Below are 19,754 nucleotides of genomic sequence, written 5' to 3'. Positions count from 1 at the left end.
TACATGGTTTTTGAAAACCTGCAGATCCTCGAGCGAACAGGCTTGAGAAAGCCGTCATCAGCTGCCAGAAAATGTTTTGATTTTGGCGGTAGGCATTCAATATTTGTGGAACATACTCTTTTCCATAAGGAAATCAGACTGGACTGGGCCCTGAACAAGGACGGGAGCTGGCTGTCAGGGTTCACAAGGTTCCCAGTCCTTCTCATGGTTTTCTAGGGGTCATTAATTCAAGTAATTGTCCCTCAGAACTGATTTCCCACTAAGCTTGGCATGCTCAACGTGCTCAAGCATCAGTGTTGAAAGGACAGTGTGTCAGGCCACTCTGCCACTGACGTTTGACCTCAGGGTGAATGACAACCTGACTTTTTCCATCTGTAGAATGAGGTGGTTAGTGGACCAGCTCTCACGAAGTATCCTGGTATTTTATCATCTCGACCACATGGTCGACTCTTGCCAACCTGCCCTTCAGTCTGGCCAGGGCCCCTGGCCCAGCACAGCTCTCAGCTGCCAAGACCAATCCCGACCCAAAGCATGATGAATCTGTGCCACCGCTGACCCAAGACTGGAAGGCCAGCGCCAGGTCACTCTCGCTGCTGGAAAAGCCCACGCTGTCCTCTTTCTGCTCGATCTTGCTATTCCTGGGCCGGCTGTGCTGAGGACTAAGTGGAACACGAGGGTAATGCCGTCTTACTATTTACGATTTTTGCTGGAACTTACTGCACAAAAGAAGCAGAGCACAGGGGCTCTCCCCCACAGGGGGCCCCTGTCCTCCAGCCCCCACAAGGCCGGCCCCTCCAACAGGAAGGTTTAAATGGAAGAGCTGAGTGTAGACTCTGCCAGCAGCATGGACGAGTCACTCCTGAGAAGTTTCTGGGATGAGAACTAGACGAACCATGATTCTTTAAAAAGAGGGTGCTTTCTGTGCAACAAAACCAATTTCACCAAACCTTAATATCAAGCTTAAGGGCACATTTTCTGTTGAGACAGTTTTATAATTCGGACCCCAGGTTAGCAAGAATTCCTCAGTTTGTTTGATAAACTTCTTATCTTCACTAAGCATCTAATATCTCTGAGTGGAGAGTCGTTTTTGGTGCCTTCCAAGCAGAGCCCCCGTGACCCAGGCCAACGGTGAAACATCCTTCATTTGCAGCATCCAGAGTAAGACAATGGACTGAGCACAGAGTGGTATCATACCTCCCCAAAACTGACGGGGAAATCCTATATAAAAATATTCAACAGTGTCACTGAAAAACATGAAAGGTACCATAAGCAGATCAGGAGATTTCAGTTAATTCCTGAAAAAGAGGAGGGAAAGGGATCCAGTATAAAATGCAACAGCAAGAGGAAACCATAAGCCAAGACATCTGAGGCTGTGGGAGAGACGGGAGTGACTTCCAGGGAGCCCCAAGCTCACAGCGCCTGACACACGTGGCAGCATGTGCGGAGGATGGGCAGTCGAGGCAGCAGATGGTCAGTCCCCACTGGCCCTTGCCTGTGCTAAGCAGCCAGCAGCACTCGCCTCTGCCTCGAGCCCGGGCAGCGCAGGGCAATCCTGACCCCAGTTCCAGGGCCGAGACAGCCTCTGTGGAGGGAGGAAGCTCCCACGCCCAGACAACATGTGTAACCCTGTTGAAACCAAGACCCACGGGAGTCAGGCCAGAGATGTATCTCCACCCCACACAGGATGTCCAAGTAACTCCTGACCTCCTCCCCTTTGTTTCAGAAGCACTGTGAAGAGGATATAGGGTCTTTAAAAAAGGTTTCTTAAAAGTCCCTTTTCTTCTCATGCTCTGAAGCTCCTCTGGTATCTCATGTTTATCTTGAAAACGTCAGTAACTTCTCCCAGCTCCAGCCTGAGCACCATTCCTCCACCCTCCTCCATCAAGAAAGCTTCCCCAAAGCCTGGCCGGACACTGACAGACTCTTTCAGGGGGATGGAGGAGGTAAGGAAGTGGACGGGGAAAGCCTGAATCCTCCTGAGTAGGCAAGAAGAGAGGAAAGGAGTCTTTCTTCTTGCTGTTAGAACGAACAGCTATTGTCCCATCACTCCTGATCACACAGGAAGCTGAGGAACACAGGACTGAGGTGAGCAGGCGTTCACTAATACAAAGGTGAGCGGCTCCCCCAAACTGCCAAACGTTTGAGGAAAACTAGTGTGAGGAACGAGAGGATCCAAAATTTGGAAGATTTTGGAATCTATAAATCTCTAGAAACAATATAGAAAATTGTAAATTTAAACCTTGATTATTTGCCACCCAGATCCTGGTTTCTAAATACCGTCCTCCCTAAAAGGAACCAGAGTGCCTTGGAGAAATGGCTGGCTCCACGGCCGGGGCAAGGAAATTACCAGATAAGCCTGGAATATCTTAATCAGCCAAAAAGAGGTGCTTAAAAAATGATGGGCACATGTCAAAAGGACCCAGGAGCCAGCCTGATGAATTCCAGTAGCCAAGTCTGGGTCATTTGAGCATCAAAACAGATAATGACCTGAGCCAGCCCTGATGGCCTAGAGGTTAAAGTTTGGTGCTCTCACTGCTTCGGTAGCCTGGATTTGGTTCTGGAGCAGAACCACACCATTCGTCTGTCAGTAGCCATGCTGTGGTGGCGGCTCATATAGAAGAACTAGAAGGAGTTACAAATAGAACATACAACTATGTACTGGGGTGTGGGGAGGAAAATAAAAAGTATTAAAAACCCCCACAAATAATGACCTAATAGACTATAACTCATTGAATAAAATAAGAATCCATGATTCCATACTACTACTAAAAAAGTAAATGAGAAGGGAAGCCCTCTCCCTTATAGCAGAATGCCACTTAATAAATGTGGATGTGATAATGGAATTAGAACACCATTCCTTTGTAACCACTGATTCACATAAGGATGCTAACACACAGTCTCAAAGTATCGCCCATAACATACTAATTACAAAAGGAAACAATGCCTGCACGGTAAAAAAAAAAATGGTGAGTCCTGCCTTAAGGGACCAACAATGACAGCATCCATAACGGGACACCCTGAGGTCATGGCCTCCTGACGGGATGCCCTGAGGAGGACATCACGTCCACAAAGTCACTGGCCTTCCCTCTAGAACAGGTCAGTATCACAAGGGACGAAAGCTACAGAACTGCTTCTGATTAAAGGAGGAGAAGGCGGCGACAGGACAACTAAACACAGTGCAAGGTCCTAGACAGATTCTAGACCAGGAGAACGTGCTCTCAAGGACTTTATTAGAACAACTGGCAAAAGGTGAGTAAGGTCTACAGATTGTGGTACTGCTGAGAACTGTCATGGCGTCAATGTTAGCCTTCCTGGGGCTGGTAATTGTACATACGTGGTATGTAACAGAACATCCCGGAAGTATTGCGAGACTGAGGCATGAGGTGTCATTTACTCCAAGCAGTTCAGACAAAAGTATGTGTATGCATGTGTGTGTGTACACAAACCTTCCAAGATGAGCCTTTGTAATTCTTGTAAACACACACACACACAGAATGACAAGGCAACTGTGGCCAAATCTAACAGTTTATGAATCTGGGTGAAGGGTAAATGGTATTCTTTATACTATTTTTGCAACTTTTCTGGAAGTCTGAAATTATTTCAAAATAAAAAAGTTAAAATAAAATTTGGTTGCTGAAATAAAAAACCTCAGTAGATGGGCCGAAAAGCAGAAGGTAGGATGGAACACATGAGAGACATGTTAAGAAACAGAGAAACGTCTGGGAGACCTACTAATTGTCTAATGGAAGTCCCAGAAAAAGGAGAAGAAGGGAAGGGAGGAAGTAAAGAAGGAACAGAGAAAAGTTCCCAGATCCAAGGAAAGATTAAAAGGACCCAATTAGTACTGAATAACAGAATGAATGTATCTAGACATGGCAAGTTTAAACTTCAAAATATCAAAATAATAAGAAAATTCTGTTTCTTGAGTGAAAGAGTTAAGCTACAAAGGACTGAATTAGACACGTCGGGCTTCGTACTGGCAACAGGGATGCTGGAAGACTACGGGAAAGAGCCTCAGATTAGATTCTATCTCCAGCCAAACTACTAGCCACGTATGAACACAGAATCAAATAATACAAATTGCTTTTTAAGTGTCTGATTGAAACGTGTGTTGGTCTCTTTTGCCACAGCCTTTCAATTCTTTCTTCTTCACGTTTTTCAACACTTCCTTGAATTTGAGTCAGACAGTAGAGCATCACAGAACAGATGTGCTCCATCATTCTAAATTTGCTTTAAAAAATGGCTCCTCTCTCAAAAAAAAAGGCCCAAGTTCTAGCTTGACAGTATTTCAATATAAGCGTTTCACATTGACTTTTCATACGGTGCCGTTTCAGGTTCCCTGGATAAAACTGAGAGTATGAGTAGTGAGGTGGAGGTGGTGAGCACGGGGCATCTGGAATCACCTTGAATCGCATTCTGAGCATACACGGGACACACAGAGGGAGGGTAACTGGACAAAGACCAGGAGGATAAAGTTCAGAGGAGGACTAGGCACGCCACACACGCTGTCTAAAGATGAGAGTAACAACCCCCCCTCCAAGGGTGATCATGTGTTACCTTTCAGCCCAGTCTCTGCTTCCATCTCAAATATTCCGTGTGTACCTTTGCACTTGAGCCAAGTCTCCTCCGGATTCCCAGCTTCAGGGGGACTGGCCCATTTCGGCTCTTGCCCTGAGCTCAAAGTATTTAACTCCCCATGACTAGAACAGTGCCACTGCCATTAGGTGGCCTCTGCCTACACTACCGGCTGGCCACCTTCGGCAGACCATGTCCACTTAGGCAAGGCACGACTGCTCCAAGGACTGAAGCAAGACTTTTTAGGAACATGCATCTAACTTAATACAATGTGAAGTGCCAGCAATGGTCCATGCATTAGCAAGACGAGGGAAAATATCTCTTCAAGTGAATGAAGACTTAATGACTGCATTAGCGTCTGCGTGAAATTACCTACAAGAATCAGACTGTTCTGGAAGAACAGCGCCCTCCTTTCTTAACATCTCCTCTATTCATACTAATAATATTAAAGAAACCTTGGAAACAGTCACTCTGCCCAACTGACCAGTGAGAGTAACACATGATGCTGGGAAGGAAAAATGAGTATGTGTCCTGTTTTGGGGTGAGCCGTTTACAGATGGAAGGAAAGCTAGCGAGTATCTGATGGGCCAGGAATCCCCGATTCTTCTTTATCAAGCCGCATGGGGGCACATGCTATCGCTTCAAGGAGCCATCTGACGCTGATAGTAGACGGGGATTCCCGTAAGGACCCTGTTCAGGCCATCTCCAAACACACATTTTTGAGGGGAGACATCAACTAGACCCAAACCTTTTATGATGATTTCCATGTTCAGCTGCCTAGGAAGAGGCATCACAAGGCACAGCGACTGACTGAGCTGAGGGGGCTGAGACCAAGTGCAGGGGTCTCACGGGACGCCCGCAGGAAGGAGGGAAGCTGCCTGTAGCTCCATGAAATTCAGGCTTTGAAAAGCAGCCGCCATGGCAGGAGCACCATCAAGCCAGATAACCGGTCCAGTGCTCAGTGAGAGCAGCCAGTTACAGGACAGGAAGCCGGGCCTACCCGAGCAGAGAGAGAACCGGGAGAAATCACCTGAGAAATCACCTGCCGGGTGGTGAGATGGGCACTCCCGTCAGCAGGAGTGTAACTGAGAAGCCCTCTGGGCAACGATATTCATCAAGAACCGTGGGGTTTTTTTCATCTTAAAGAATCTTTTAAAAGTTCATATCTGGTAGTCCCATTTTTAGGAATATAATCTAAGAAAATAAATATACAAAACTTTTTGTACAGAGATGTTCAATACATTGGTTCTATTTCCCAAAACAATGGAAATAATCCAAATAGTCAACAGGGGATTACAAAAAATAAATTATTCCATCTACTTGGTGGAATATTATGCAGTCAATTTTTAAAAAAATTGTTTTCAATAGATATAAAATGACATACTATGATCTTAATGTTGTAAAAAAGTATGCAGGGGAAAACAGATGCAAAGTATGCAAATGTAAATAGTGGTAACATCCAGCAATAAAACTTTGATTTTATTTGCTTGTTTATTCTTTCCTATGTTTTCTAAAATTTCTACAAGTACATATTTTTAGAATTAGAAAAAAATTTTTCTTTAAAGGAGAACAACTCCCCCCTCCTTTTCTTCGCTTCTCTTTCTATAACTTCTCTATTGATACACAAGAAAGAGTGTATGGCCACTCACCTGCCCTGGGCTCCATCCTGGGTTTCTAATTGCTGAAATGCACATTTCAGGGACATGTGTATGTTCACTAACTTATTTGTTGTAAAATCTCACCAGACATGTGACTTCCGATACACAACACAGTCCGAAACAGTACCACAAAACACATCACTGAAGTATACTAAAATAAGGTTATTTACTTAAAAATGATACATTGGACATAATCTATATATAGAACAAAGCAATTAATGGTAAACTTAATAAGGCACCTTTTAAACCAGATGCTGTACAAAATACATTTAGTGTGTTACATATCAAAGATGAGCCTCTTATTTTTGGTGTTTTACAATTGCATAATAAAATTGCTTGTTTTGAACCCTTCTTTCACTGTCTATGTACAACTTCCCTAATTAAGCTATAATGATATTTTCATTTTATACAATATATACCACATTTTAGTTTTTAAATGGGCAACGACAACAGTCACTAAAAGGGCTTAAATAATTCCACTGAAAGCATAGTACAGAGCACAAGCTAAAATTACAATAATATATTTAATCCTTTGCAAAAGCCGTATTCACATACTTTCCTTATGGGATGATCAATACACGTGGCTTCATGTGATGCTGCCCTAGATTTGTTTTTAGGAACACGTCAGCTATCTGCAGGTTTCACTGCGACTCTCAGAACAGCACTGAGGCAGGACAATGAACGGCTACACTATTGTTAACATCTGACTCAAGCAAATAATAAGGATTACCACTTTTCAACAGTACAAGAGCTGCAACAATCTTTTTAAAAAAATCAATTAGTATTTCTGCTGTTGAAATTATTTTAAATATTTAGAAACATTTCAAAACAACATGTATGGCAAGAAATGTAAGTGATTTAATTTATAAAATCTTGCCTGGAATAAATTATTCAATATCAACTTTGATATTGGGCCAACTTAGAGATGTATGATTCTTTAAAAATTGTATTGCATTTTTGTTCTAAACAGAAGCAAAGCATCTGGGGAAAAAAGGCAGTGAATAAATTAAAAATCTGGCACATTCTAGGAAAACATAATTTTCAAAAACTATAGGTCACTTTCTAAGCTCAGAAACACTTCTGGACATTGGAAAGGCAAGATAAAATGTTGATTATCGAAATATCTTTTGTGAAAACACTTCCAGAGAAATTAGATTCAAATTTTATACTTCAGAAACTCGTTCAATAAGAAAGCACTGGGAAAGCTTAGAAAGAACACACTGGAGCCAAGCTTTGGGTGCCCTTAATCCTAGAGATATTTACCAGCAGAGAATTTAGAAGAATTTTCTTTGAGGGTTACCTTTTGTTATTTATATTCAGGTAGATTTGGCTTTTTGTTTGTTTTTATGTTTTAATTACTTAAAGGGAAGACAGACACAAGCCACACATTTTTAAAATGCTAGATTGTAAATGGGACCTAATAACAGCTTCTAGGGTTTTACAAATTAACAAGTATGGTACTAAACAATACTTCCTCTGACTCTGTTAAGTATTTTACTTGCTGGATGAATTTAGAAATTTAAGAGTAAGAGTAAGAAGGAGAGAAGAAAAGTTTCATGCAACATTTTTTAGACTTTAAGATTTCAAATATGGCATCATTTCCTTTTTAAAGAACATGTTACACAAGAAAATACTTTTTTGAACAAATTTCTAAGGTTAATTCTTGATATCACTTTTAATCAATTTATTAAAAAATCATTAGAGTGGTCTTGTACTTACATACTGTCACTTTTTGCTTCCACATACTATTTTATTTTAACATTTCTAAGAAGAGAGTTTGCCTTCCCCTACATATTTTATTATTAAGAAATATGAACGTATAGTTTATCAAATACAAGATAAATCCAGGTTAACCTCAGACTAAGTAGATCAGAGCTTGTAAGTTTTCTTAAATCACATGGCGATTTAGATCAAAATATCTATATTTCTCAGTACAGAGATGGGAAAACATTCTGAAAAAGCACGTTATTGGGTACTATCCGTATGTAAATCTACCTATCTTGATGAACACTTCAAACTTTCATTATGTTATGAAAATTATTCAACTTGGTCAAAACTGTTAAAGCAAGTTTCAAATTAGTGAAATCTGATGTATAGACAAATGTATGAGTTTCATCCTTAAATGTCAGTCAAATTTTTGGTGACAGATGGGTATACACTCTGATTCCTCCTCTTCAATTTAAAGTTTTTTAAAACTATGTTGTGACATAATCCCATTTATTTTATGTTATACTCAAAGAAAACGGTCTCAATTTATGCACCCGTGAGTTCTATTTAAAAGGCGTCACAGAAGCGTGGTAAGTTTGAGCACATCCGAATTATCCCTTGGGATAGCAAGGCACCCGTAACACAGACAGCACTTTACTGAATAACTGCTGGATGGTATAGATACAGGTACTGACGGGATACTGAACTTTTCTGCCTGACTCTCTTTATGGTCTTCACGAGTCATGAAACAGAAATTAAAAGACAAAAAAATCTCAAATGATTTAAATGTCTCACACAGTTGTTGATAAACTTCTATTGGCTCTGAAACAGAAAGTTCTAAGTAGAGGACCCTTTCATAAAGGAAAACTGAGATGACAGCGCCTTAATGAAAGTCTGCACCTGAAGTGAACAAACTCCTAGATGTGATATACTACTCTGAACATATTAATTCTGAAAATTCATATGCGGTTCTACTTTATAACATTTTTTTCTGATGATCTTTTAATTTTTTCCCTTAAGGATGGGATGTGAGGTACACGTGAGCTGGTTTCTACAGTATGAATATATGTACATATATAAAATATGGTTTTAAAGGAGCAGGTGTTTTGCAAATAAAGCATATTACACACAAAATATAAATAGCTTCCCTTTTAAAAGTTACTGAGAATAAAGAATACAGAACATGGTTATAGGCACTTACACTGTTATCAAATGCAGTAATTAGTAATTCACTTCGCTAAGAAGTGTTTCTTTAGAAGGTTCGTGGCATTGGAAGCCCCAATTTTGGACAGGATTCTTTTCATAACAAAAATAATAATTATGAAAAAAAATGATGGTGGTGGGAGGAAAACAGTCCAAATTGACAGACACTTTGAACTTCTTTTGGCCTTTATATCAACTTTCATGTTAAAAAATAAAGTTGGTGGAGAGGCTAGCTACCTTGCAAGGTAAATGGCTTTTATGTGATTGGCAAATCTTGGTCAGATAATGCATTTTTACAGCACAAAACCAACAGCCACCAATATCTTCCCATGCATTCATAAATTATTTTCTTCTAATTCAAATGGCAGCAGAGGAATCCTGGTGTGCACGTGTGTGTACACACACACACCATTCTCAAGGCATGACAAACCATCGTAAACTGAGCAGTATCCCAAACAGATCATACTCCAGAGGTTGCTTACAAAGGTAGGATACAAATAGATTAAATTTTCCCAGGTAGAAAGCAAAAGTGTGTACTCTCCATCTCTGCTGAATTCATTTATCTTCTTAAGGCTTTCACAGAAAGCACCATTTTATGAACAGGTGATTCAGTACCCAGAGTTTGACTGGAGACTTATTAATCAGGATTGAAGTCTTGATGCAGTTCATAAAAACCCAATAAAAAAAAGGCATCAAAAACCACATTTAAAATAAAGCTGTCCATATATAAAGAATGAAGTGTTTAGAAGGTCCCCGCTCGTGGTCTACAGAGTACTGAAGGGTTTAATATTAGCAGCCTGTGAAGGTGTAGTGAGGAGGGGGTCTGAGAACCAAGTCAGCATCCTGACTCTACTCTAATTCCACCCGTTCCTTGCGTGAAAACAGTTCTGGCAGTCTAGAATTTCTCCTCGTGACTGTTTGACTGTCAAATCTTTACATCTTGGGATTCAACCATCTTGGCAAGTGTCTTCTTGATTCTCAGAGCTGTCAGTCTGGAGGCTGGATTGTGGGCCCAGCATTCTGACATTAGCTTCAAAACTGCTCGTAGACACTGAAAAGTAAAGAGAATGGAATGAGCTGGTAAATGTCTTTGGTGACACCAATCACTTCCTCAAGGGACTGAGTTCCACTTACTTCATCACTGTTCCATCGATTAGAAACAAGCGGCCGCAAACGTTTGACACACACAACCTCGCGCATATCTTCATAGGATGGATCATTGGGTACCATGTTGTAATATGGCAACTGGTACTCTTCCACTATCCCTGTAGGGAGTTAGAAAACATAGTGGGCACAGAAACGGCAGCTGGACAAAATATGTCAATCTATTCAGCATCTCTTACTGGACTATGGAACTAAAACTGATTCCTACACAAAGAAGAAAAAAATTAGAGAGTTGATGATTCACTATCAATAGTAAATGAATATTCTTCTCTTTTTTAACATCTAATTATTTCCTCAACCTCCATCAGGGTCCCCATCACAGCTGCGGACATACCAACATCCCCCAAAAAAGAGCAACAATTGAAATGCTCATTCACCATAATTTTTAATCTAATTATTCAAGCACACAATTGTGGCTACTAATGAATACAGTTTTTATTTTTTGTTTTGTTTTGTCCTGCAGTAGAAAGACAACATGATATGCAGAAGAGTTGACACAGGAGGTCTGAGACTGCCGTCTGTGGAAAGCCTGCGTGCAAGGCTGGCCCTCGGCTGGCGTCTGGGAACTTGCCTGGTGAACGGTTCCCTCACTGATAGAAAACTTCCCCTAGATGATAAGGATGGCTCACTGTGCCTATATTATTTTTGCAAACAGTATGGGTTATGCTGAATACCTGCTTTCTTTCTGGGAGTTTGGAATTTTGGTACATGCCAGGCAGAGGGTGCCTACATGACCAGCCTCCAGTAAAATCTTTTGGTACTAAGTCTCTAATAACTTCCATGCATGACACTATTTCACAAGTTGTCACCATGTGCTGGAGAAGTTGCGCACACCCTGTGTGAGCCCACAGGGAGAGGACTTTTGGAAGCCTGCGTCTGATTGCCTCTGGACTTTGCCCCAGGCAGCTTTCCCCTTTGCTTATTTTGATTTGTATCAGTGAGGATAACTATTTGCTGAGTCCCACAAGCGCCTCTATTGAAATCACAGAACCTGGGAGTGGTCTTGGGGATCTCTGATATACCTGACATCTACATTATATAAAAGGAGCTGTTATTTTTTGAATGATGAGGATACAAACATAACCAGAATCACGCTACTTAAACTCCTACCTCCTGTGACACAACGACGAGCCATCTCCCAAATGATGAGACCAAAGCTATAGATGTCCGCCATTATGTAGGGCTGGAAATGGTTTTTATTCAGGCTCTCATCGAGCACTTCTGGAGCCATGTAGCGTTTGGTACCCACCCTGGTATTCAAGGGTACATCAACTTCATTCGTATCACTGCAACGAAAGACAGACGATGTCCAGGTTGAGGGCTAAGAACAAAATAGTTCATCTGCTATTTCTGTTGTATTTTGTAAAAGTCATTCTCTCTCTCTCTCTCCATATATAATATTACATATGAAATAAAAAGCTATCTACCTATCTATCTAAAATTTCCACATTCCCTTAGCATAAATCATTGGGGCCAGATGTATTTTGAAATTTAGCATCTTTTAGTTTTTAGAAAAGTAATATACCCTTTAAATATATGCTACGTATTCTATACGGTCCCCAGCAGGGTCTGGAGCAGTGCACTTAATCAAACTCCTTACTACGTCAGCAGTGAAAAACTCACACTAAACTGGATAAAGACAATCAGTATCTCACGTCAGTTCAGGTAAGGTTTTGTCACCAAACAAGTTTTGTGCCTCCACAAAAAAGATTACAATACTGAGTATAAAAAAAAGTGGTAGACAATTACATCTCCGAACAAGTGAACGTGAAAAGAATTTGAGAGGACTCATCTGCCTTTGCCATTCTCATGCGAGAAACTCAGCCTTCATGACAGAGGATGACATCCTCTTCTTTATGGTTCCCACCAACTCAGTTCTGCTGTGCGTCACGTTTACACAACCACACTGACAATCGGCAATAAATGTTCATTGGTTTTTCAATTTGTGGATTAAATTTTGGAGTTAAAAGAAATGAATGCTTTGTTGGTTAGGCCCTCAGCTCTGGCAGGTTCTGGAAACTACTCTGAAGCGATTAACATAATGTACTTTATATTTTCTTACATGGCATTTGATGAACATTTGAACCAATAAACACTACAATGATTAAAAAACCAACAGGATTAGAACACTGTAACAATGAGGGAAGAAGAATGAAAAATTTCTAACGTTTGTCTTATAATGAACTAGTACTTTTATTTTATGGCCTGAAATGAATTCTCAAATATGAAATGGCTGCTGTATTCTAAATGGTTTCAATGGTTTCCTTAAAAATTTTATAATTCTAACTATTTAAAAATATTGATAACATCCAGTGGTGATGGAGAAATGGCACACTTATACCCTGTTTATGGTAGTGTAAACTGATGCACGCTTTCTACAGGACAACGTGTAATACACTATTGCTTAACATGCACAGACTCTTTGTTAAGCAGTCCCTTCTCTAGGGACCCATCGTGAAGAAATAGTGCACAAACGCTCAAGGATATTACATATGGATAAAATACAATGTTCATCTAAGCATTGTTTTAATAGTGGAGATAACTGGAGACAACTTTAATGTCCGTCAGTTGGGCCATGGATGGATAAACTGTCGTAGATCTGCATTATGGAAAGCTTTGCATTAACACTTTCTTTAAAAAGAATGAAGCAGATCTATACAAAGCGAAATAGAAAGATGTCTAAGACAATAAAACAAAATCAAGAATTATGTAGAGTGGGATGCATTTTTTGTCAGAAAACAATAACAAAAAAAAAGACAAAATCCTCAACTATATATTTCAAAACAGTAGGCAAAGAATTATTCACCTGTTGAATTTAACAGCAAGGCCCAGGTCAGCAATACAGCAACTTCCATTTTTCTTGATGAGGATGTTTTTGCTCTTTAGGTCTCGATGAGCAATTGCAGGCTTTCCTTGGGTGCCATAAATTTCCGTGTGGAGATGGCACAGCCCACAGGCAGCTGAGTAAGCCAGCTTGAGTAGGGCTCTGGTGTCTAGTGTGGCACATTTCAGGAAATCATAGAGAGATCCATTTTCATGGTAGTCAGTAATCAAATACAGCTGAGTCCAGGAACCTGTGCCTTTAATGTCTGCTGCTATAAAACCTGTCCAATTAATGAGTTTAAAAGGTTAGTTATCAGAGAGAGCCAGGAAGAATAACGAGTGCTCATTTAGGATACTGAGAATAACTCAGGTATCACGTACAGGTAATAAAAATTTTATTTGCTTGACAAAAACCTCTTGAATGTGTTGCCAAAACTTTTATTTCTGCAATTTACACACATAACTCTACACACTTCTGCAATAAATTTAAAATAATCTTAACGATAATCAAGAAAATTATAATAATATGACTAAGAAAAAGATCACACAGAATAACCTGGGGGAATGTTATCAAGCTTTGTGATTCTCTACGCATGAAGAACTATAAAGAAGGAATGTGGAAAAGGCCCTCAATTTTAAATTAAAACGTGAACAAATTAAAATAATGAACTTAAAAATGTTCAACTAACAGTCTGCTCCCGACTAACCAACTCCCCGCCCATCAATGACTCATCACGACTGCCTTTCAGGCCAGCTCGCTCACTGAGCAGGTCCACACACTGGCCTCCTTTGTCCTTTTTCTCCTCTCTCCTTTCAGAACAACGTCAGTGAGTGCTGGGTTGAGCAGGGTCCCTCTCAAACTCATGTCAACCTGGTAGCTGTGAATGTGACCTTATTTGGAAATAGGGTCTTTGTAGATGTGATCAAGTTCAGATGAGGTCATACGAGATTAGGGAGGGCCCTAATTCAATGACTGTAAGAAGGAAGTCTGGACATAGGCACACAGGAGAGAAGGGCACGTGAGGACAGAGACAGACAGGAGTGCTGTCGACAAGCCAAGAAACGCCAAAGATCGCTGGCAGTCAGCAGAAGCGAGGAAGAGGCCAGGAAGGGCCATCCCCAAGAGCCTTGAGGGAGCAAGGCCCTGCCGACACCTTGATTAAACTTTGGCCTCCAAAACGGCATCCAGTTTGTGGTAATTTGTTATGACAGCCCTAGGAGGCTAACACAAGAGCCTACTTTACACTTGGCAAGGTGCTACGCACGCTCTAAATTAAAGGGTAGGGAAACAGCAGCTGAAAAGAAAAGTCAGGAGAGCTGGAGGAGTTTACGAACCCTACTGATCAGATCACATCTAAATTATTTTACAGTTGCATAAGTGGGAAGGGAGGGAGACACCTGCTAAGCACAGAACGTAAATGAAGCGACATCTTATGCGGGGGAACGTGACTGAGCTTACAAAAAGCAAAAGGTACATAAAGTTATCCCAGAAAACTGCTTAAATTACCTGTGAAAGACTTGGTTTTTGTTATGATATGAGTAAGACCAATAAACTAGCACTGCTTCCAATGTGAAACTCACTGCTGTTTCCTCAGCTGGGTAGTAAATAAAGTGGTTGGCTGGCATTCAGGACTGTGTTGTATTTAAAGTATGTATTCTACTGGGTTTCCTTTAGCCAAATACACATAATTAAATTGACATGTTTTCAAAACTCATATGGCAGGCTTCAACCTGCATCCCACTAACCTTGTCACAATATGGAATTGACTGAAATCATACATGTACCCACCAAGTATATTTTCATGGCGCATTAGCACGGTTTGATAGATTTCTGTTTCTCGAAACCAGCTGGCTTCTTCAGTGGTAAAAAACACTTTGACTGCTACTTTTTCACCACGCCATTTGCCCATCCACACTTCTCCATATCGGCCTTTACCAACTTGCCGAACCATCTGAATCTGTTTGGCAATAGTTCGCTGCACCTTCATAGAAAAAAGTAGAATGTTTTGAGTTCTTGATGAAAAGAACCTATTAAGACTGAGAAAGTGGTCTGAGAGCCCACCCTTCAAAAAGCATGGTACACACAACCAACGTTAAAACCGACAATGTACTGAAAAGAAGATGAAACTGCACAATATATTCTGAAATCACAAACTAAGAGATTAGCCAACGTGGCAGATTGTTTCCCAAAACGGTCAAAATAACTCCCCTCCCTTGGGTACACACACCCTTGGGTAGTCTCCTCCACAGACGCTGGGCTTGGCCACATGACTTGCTCTGGGCAACAGAACAAGAGCAAATGTGCTGCAAGCGAAGACTTGAGAAGTGTTTGTGCACTGGGGCTTGCCCTTTCTTGCTGTTCTGAGGAACTCTGAGACCAGCAACAGTACCGTGCGAACTGTCGGCGGTGGGCACAAACCATACAGCCTAGCTCCAGCGGAGCAAGTTCAGAAAAAGAACTGCCCAGAAGACCCTCAGAGTCATGAGAAATAACAAATGTTTGTTGTCTCAAGCCACTAAGCTTTGGGGTGGTTTATTATGCAGCAAAATCTAAACGATAGTTCAAAGTCTTCAACTCAGTCTGTAAGCCCCCACATGACCTGGCTCCTGCCTAATTCTCCAGCCTCATCATTCGCTATCACCACCATCCCACCTCTCTCATTTACCTTATTTCAACTTTTAGAATTCACGCAAGCGCACTCCTGGCTCAGTGCAGTTCCCTTTCCTCGAGAGTGCCGTTTCTCTGTTAACACCTCCATGGCACATACATACGTCTCAGCTGCTGCACTTATTACAACCACAATTTTATTATCACTTATATATGTATTTGTTTGAATCCCATCTCCCTGCTCACAAAATATAGCTGTTTATTTAGGACGATATCTAAAGTAAAGTAAGTGCCTTCATTAATATTTGTTGAATAAAGATGCACATTAATCGAAACCCTTCATTGTCAGAAGCATCAGTGGTCATTCTAAATGGAAAAGAACACTAGGGGCCAGCTTGGAACTGCACTGAGAGTGGGCTAGATCTTGTGCACACCCGACTGACTGACTTTAAGTCATTTCATCACAGGATCCTTTTACAATTTTTTTTAGACAGTCAGGATTATTGAAGTTTAATTTACATACAATATAATTCACGCTTTTTGAGAACTGTTTTGACAAATGTATACAGTCATGTAACCACTAAAACCACAATTAAGATATAAAACATTTCCATCACCAAGAAAGTTCCCTCTTGCCTCTTTAAAGGCACCCACCCCCGGTCCCTGGCATCACTGATCTGTTTTCTCTCCCAACGAGTTTTGGTTTCTCTAGAATATCACATAAATGGAAACATAAAAAATGTAGCCCTTTGTGCCTGGCTTCTTTCATTTAGCACAAAATGCCTTGAAATTCACCTGTGTTGTTGCTACATTTATCAGTAGTTTGTTCCTTTTTCTTGACGATTAGTACTCCACTGTATGTGCTACAATTTGTTTATCCGTTTACCCACTGATGAACTTTTGGGCTGTTTACAATTTATGTCTATTATGAATAAAGCTGCTATGAACGCTCACATTCGGGTCTGTGTGTGGACACGCATGCATCTCTTTGGTACATACTTAGCAGAGGACCGCTTCATTGTATGGAGAGTAAGGCTCAACTTTTCAGTCAACTGTCAAACCATTTCCCAAAGTGGCTGTACCATTTTGTATTTCCACCAGCAGTGTATGAGATTTCCAGTTGATTTGTTTATATCCTTTTTGGCACTTAATATTTTCAGTCTTAGCCATACAAGTGGCTGTGTAGGAGTATGTCACTGTGTTTAATCTGCATTTCCCCAATGATGCTAAACAGCTTTCCATGTGCTTATCTGCCATTCTTATATCTTCTTTGGGGAAGTGTCTATTCGTATCTTTTGTCCATTTTTAAAAACTGAGTTGCCTTATTACTGAGTTGTAAAAGTTCTTTATATATTCTGTAACACAAGTTCTTTATCAGATCTGCTTTGCCAGTTTGTGACTTTTTTCATTTTCTTAAAAGTGTCTTCTGAATAAGAAAAGTTTCAAATTTTTGAGAAAGCTTAATTTATGATTTTTTAAAATGAATCATGAGCCAGCCCTGATGGCCTACAGGTTGAAGTTAGGCATGCTCCACTTTGGCAGCCTGGGTTCTGTTTCCAGGTGTGGAACCACACCACTCGTCTGTCAGTAGCCATGCTGTGGTGGCGGCTCACGTAGGGAACCAGAGGGACTCACAACTAGAATATACGACCATGTCCTGGGCTTTGGGGAGAAAAACAAAAGAATCATGCCTGTGGTGTTCTAAGAAATCTCTGCCTCAACCCAAGGTCACGATGATTTTCTTTTTCTTTTTGTGTGTTTTTTTAATTAAAGTATAAAATTGTTGACATAAAATATTATATTAGTTTCAGGTCACAATGACTTTCTAAAACATTTTCTTTTAAAGGTTTTGTACTGTAACCTTAACATTTAGGTCTGTGATCCAGTTCAAGGCAATTTTGTATATGGAGTGAGGTAAGGGTCAAAGATTCACTTTTTTGCAAATGGATGCCCTTTCCCTGCACCATTTGTGGAAGAGACTGTCTCTTCCCCACTGAATTACTCTGGCACCTGAATCAGTTGATTCTATATGTGTGTGCCCATATGTAGACTCTGTTCTGCTCCAGTGATACACACACTGATCCCCATGCCAGGAACACACCGTGCTGATTACTGTAGCTTTATACTAAGTCCAGAAATGAGGTGGCGAATCCTCTTTGTTCTTCTCTTTCAAAATTCTTTTGGCTCTTTTGGGTCCGTTGCATTTCCATATAAACATTAGAATTAGCTCATCACTTTCTACAAAAGTTTGCTCTAATTTTGATTTGGATTGAATCGAAATTATAAATTGCTTTTAGGAAAACTGGAATCTTAATACCGAGTCCTCTGATTCACAAACAGGATCTACATTTCCAGTTGTTTAGTGCCTTGTTAATGTCTTTTGGTAGCATTTTCTAATTTTCAGTGTACAAGTCTTACATAAATTTTGTTAAGCTTATTCCAAAATATTTTATGTTCTTGATGCTATTTTAAATAATGCTGCTTTTTAAAGTTTAATTCCTAGTTGTTTGTTGCCAGTGTATACAAATTTGAGGATTCTGTACAACGGCTTTATACTCTGTAAGCCTGATAAACTCACTTATTGGTTGTTGTAGCTTTACGGTATGGTCCTTGAGACTGTCTATGTAAATGATCATGCTGTCCACACGTGAAGACGGTTTTACTTTTGCCTTTCCAAGTCAGTTACAGACTTATTTAATTTGATGAACTTTTAGAAATCAATCTATTTATTTTAAACAAATGCAATTAAACAAACAATTAAAAATCTATCTGGATATCTAGTGTTTACTATAAGGGTCCTCTTGATGCCTAAATCTGAATATTTCCATACATATAACCCTCTTCGAATTATTTACAACTCACTTTAAGATTCCTTTTATGACTTGTGTTTGGTCATACAGTATTGTATTGAGGGAAGTGTCCTCTCTATGGAGACCGGTGGGAGTAACTTTCCTTCAATTTTAGAGTCTGAAATAGTTATACTTCTCCCAACCCATCAGTTTAACCCTACAGATGCAAGGAATCTTGATTCCTCTTCAAGCTGGCTGTTAAAAGCAAAACTTGGAGCCAACTCTAGGACTTACAGAGCACTTCATGACCACGTTTTCTTTCCTAACCTTGCTTGTGGCTCTATATTACTTGCCTATTCTATTTTTTTTGTTTCATATTCCTTAGTTTTAACTAATTTCATCTTGCATTACTGCAATCACCTTTCTAATGAAGAAGGACAAAAATGTGTTTAGTAACGTTCCCTAATCTATAATAACTATGCTGTCTACCATCATGTGAGGACATATTCCATATCGATTCACCATTCACGTGGATGACATTTCATCTTACCAGTAAAGGCAGTCCAGACCCACTCCCAGAACTTTGCGACTGGTCAATAAGGTCTTTTAATGATTCTCCGACTGGAATAAATGCTTCGTCCTGTTCCAAATCACGATTGTAACGACGTCTGCTTGAGATGCTCTTGCAATAATGTCTTTGAAAAAGCAGAAAATAATCTACATTAAAATTCTGAAACCATATAACTCTAAGGTAATAAAGATCTTGAGATTGTTGACATCATCATTTTTCCCTCAGACAAGATCATATCCAAATTAGTCTTATCAAAGGATGATACAGCCTTTGTTAAAATAATGCCCAGAAATGGAATTTACGAGGTGAAGTTCCACATACCATGTTACCACGGAAAGATGCCCATGGTGTATTGGCACATGAAAAAGACAGATTAAAAAACAGCACGTAAAGTGTAATCCTAGCTATAAAAAATGTTTAAATTACATGTACTCATGTCTAAAAAGATCAGAAAGGACATACAGCAAGTTGTAAATAATAGTTATTTCTGGGGATGTAGGAATATTTACTTTCTACTTTACATAAATACTTTCATTTGAATTTACAAGTATGTATTTTTGTATCAAAATGAACAATAAATACATTTCCATCTTAAAAAAAGAGAAAAAGTTTATGGAAAAGAAAACAAGTTCTATTAATTCATTATATTTTTGAAG

General features: G+C 40.0%; 1 protein-coding gene across 1 annotated transcript in view; it reads right to left on the bottom strand.

The window, feature by feature from the left end:
- Positions 1 to 6,380: 6,380 nt before the first annotated feature.
- The window catches only part of BMPR1A (bone morphogenetic protein receptor type 1A), a 63,192-nt gene continuing 49,818 nt past the window's right edge, over positions 6,381 to 19,754 (bottom strand). The window contains exons 7-12 of the mRNA XM_046653858.1: positions 19,078 to 19,222; positions 14,920 to 15,112; positions 13,114 to 13,411; positions 11,418 to 11,593; positions 10,278 to 10,408; positions 6,381 to 10,194 (exon numbers count right to left, since the gene is read on the bottom strand). Of these exons, the coding sequence (XP_046509814.1) occupies positions 10,069 to 10,194; positions 10,278 to 10,408; positions 11,418 to 11,593; positions 13,114 to 13,411; positions 14,920 to 15,112; positions 19,078 to 19,222 (1,069 nt within the window). The 3' untranslated portion in view covers positions 6,381 to 10,068. The remainder of the gene's footprint in view (positions 10,195 to 10,277; positions 10,409 to 11,417; positions 11,594 to 13,113; positions 13,412 to 14,919; positions 15,113 to 19,077; positions 19,223 to 19,754) is intronic.

This window comes from Equus quagga, chromosome 2 (genome assembly GCF_021613505.1).
Source record: "Equus quagga isolate Etosha38 chromosome 2, UCLA_HA_Equagga_1.0, whole genome shotgun sequence".
Classification (NCBI taxonomy): Eukaryota; Metazoa; Chordata; class Mammalia; order Perissodactyla; family Equidae; genus Equus; species Equus quagga.
This window is presented reverse-complemented; position numbering and strand designations above follow the sequence as displayed.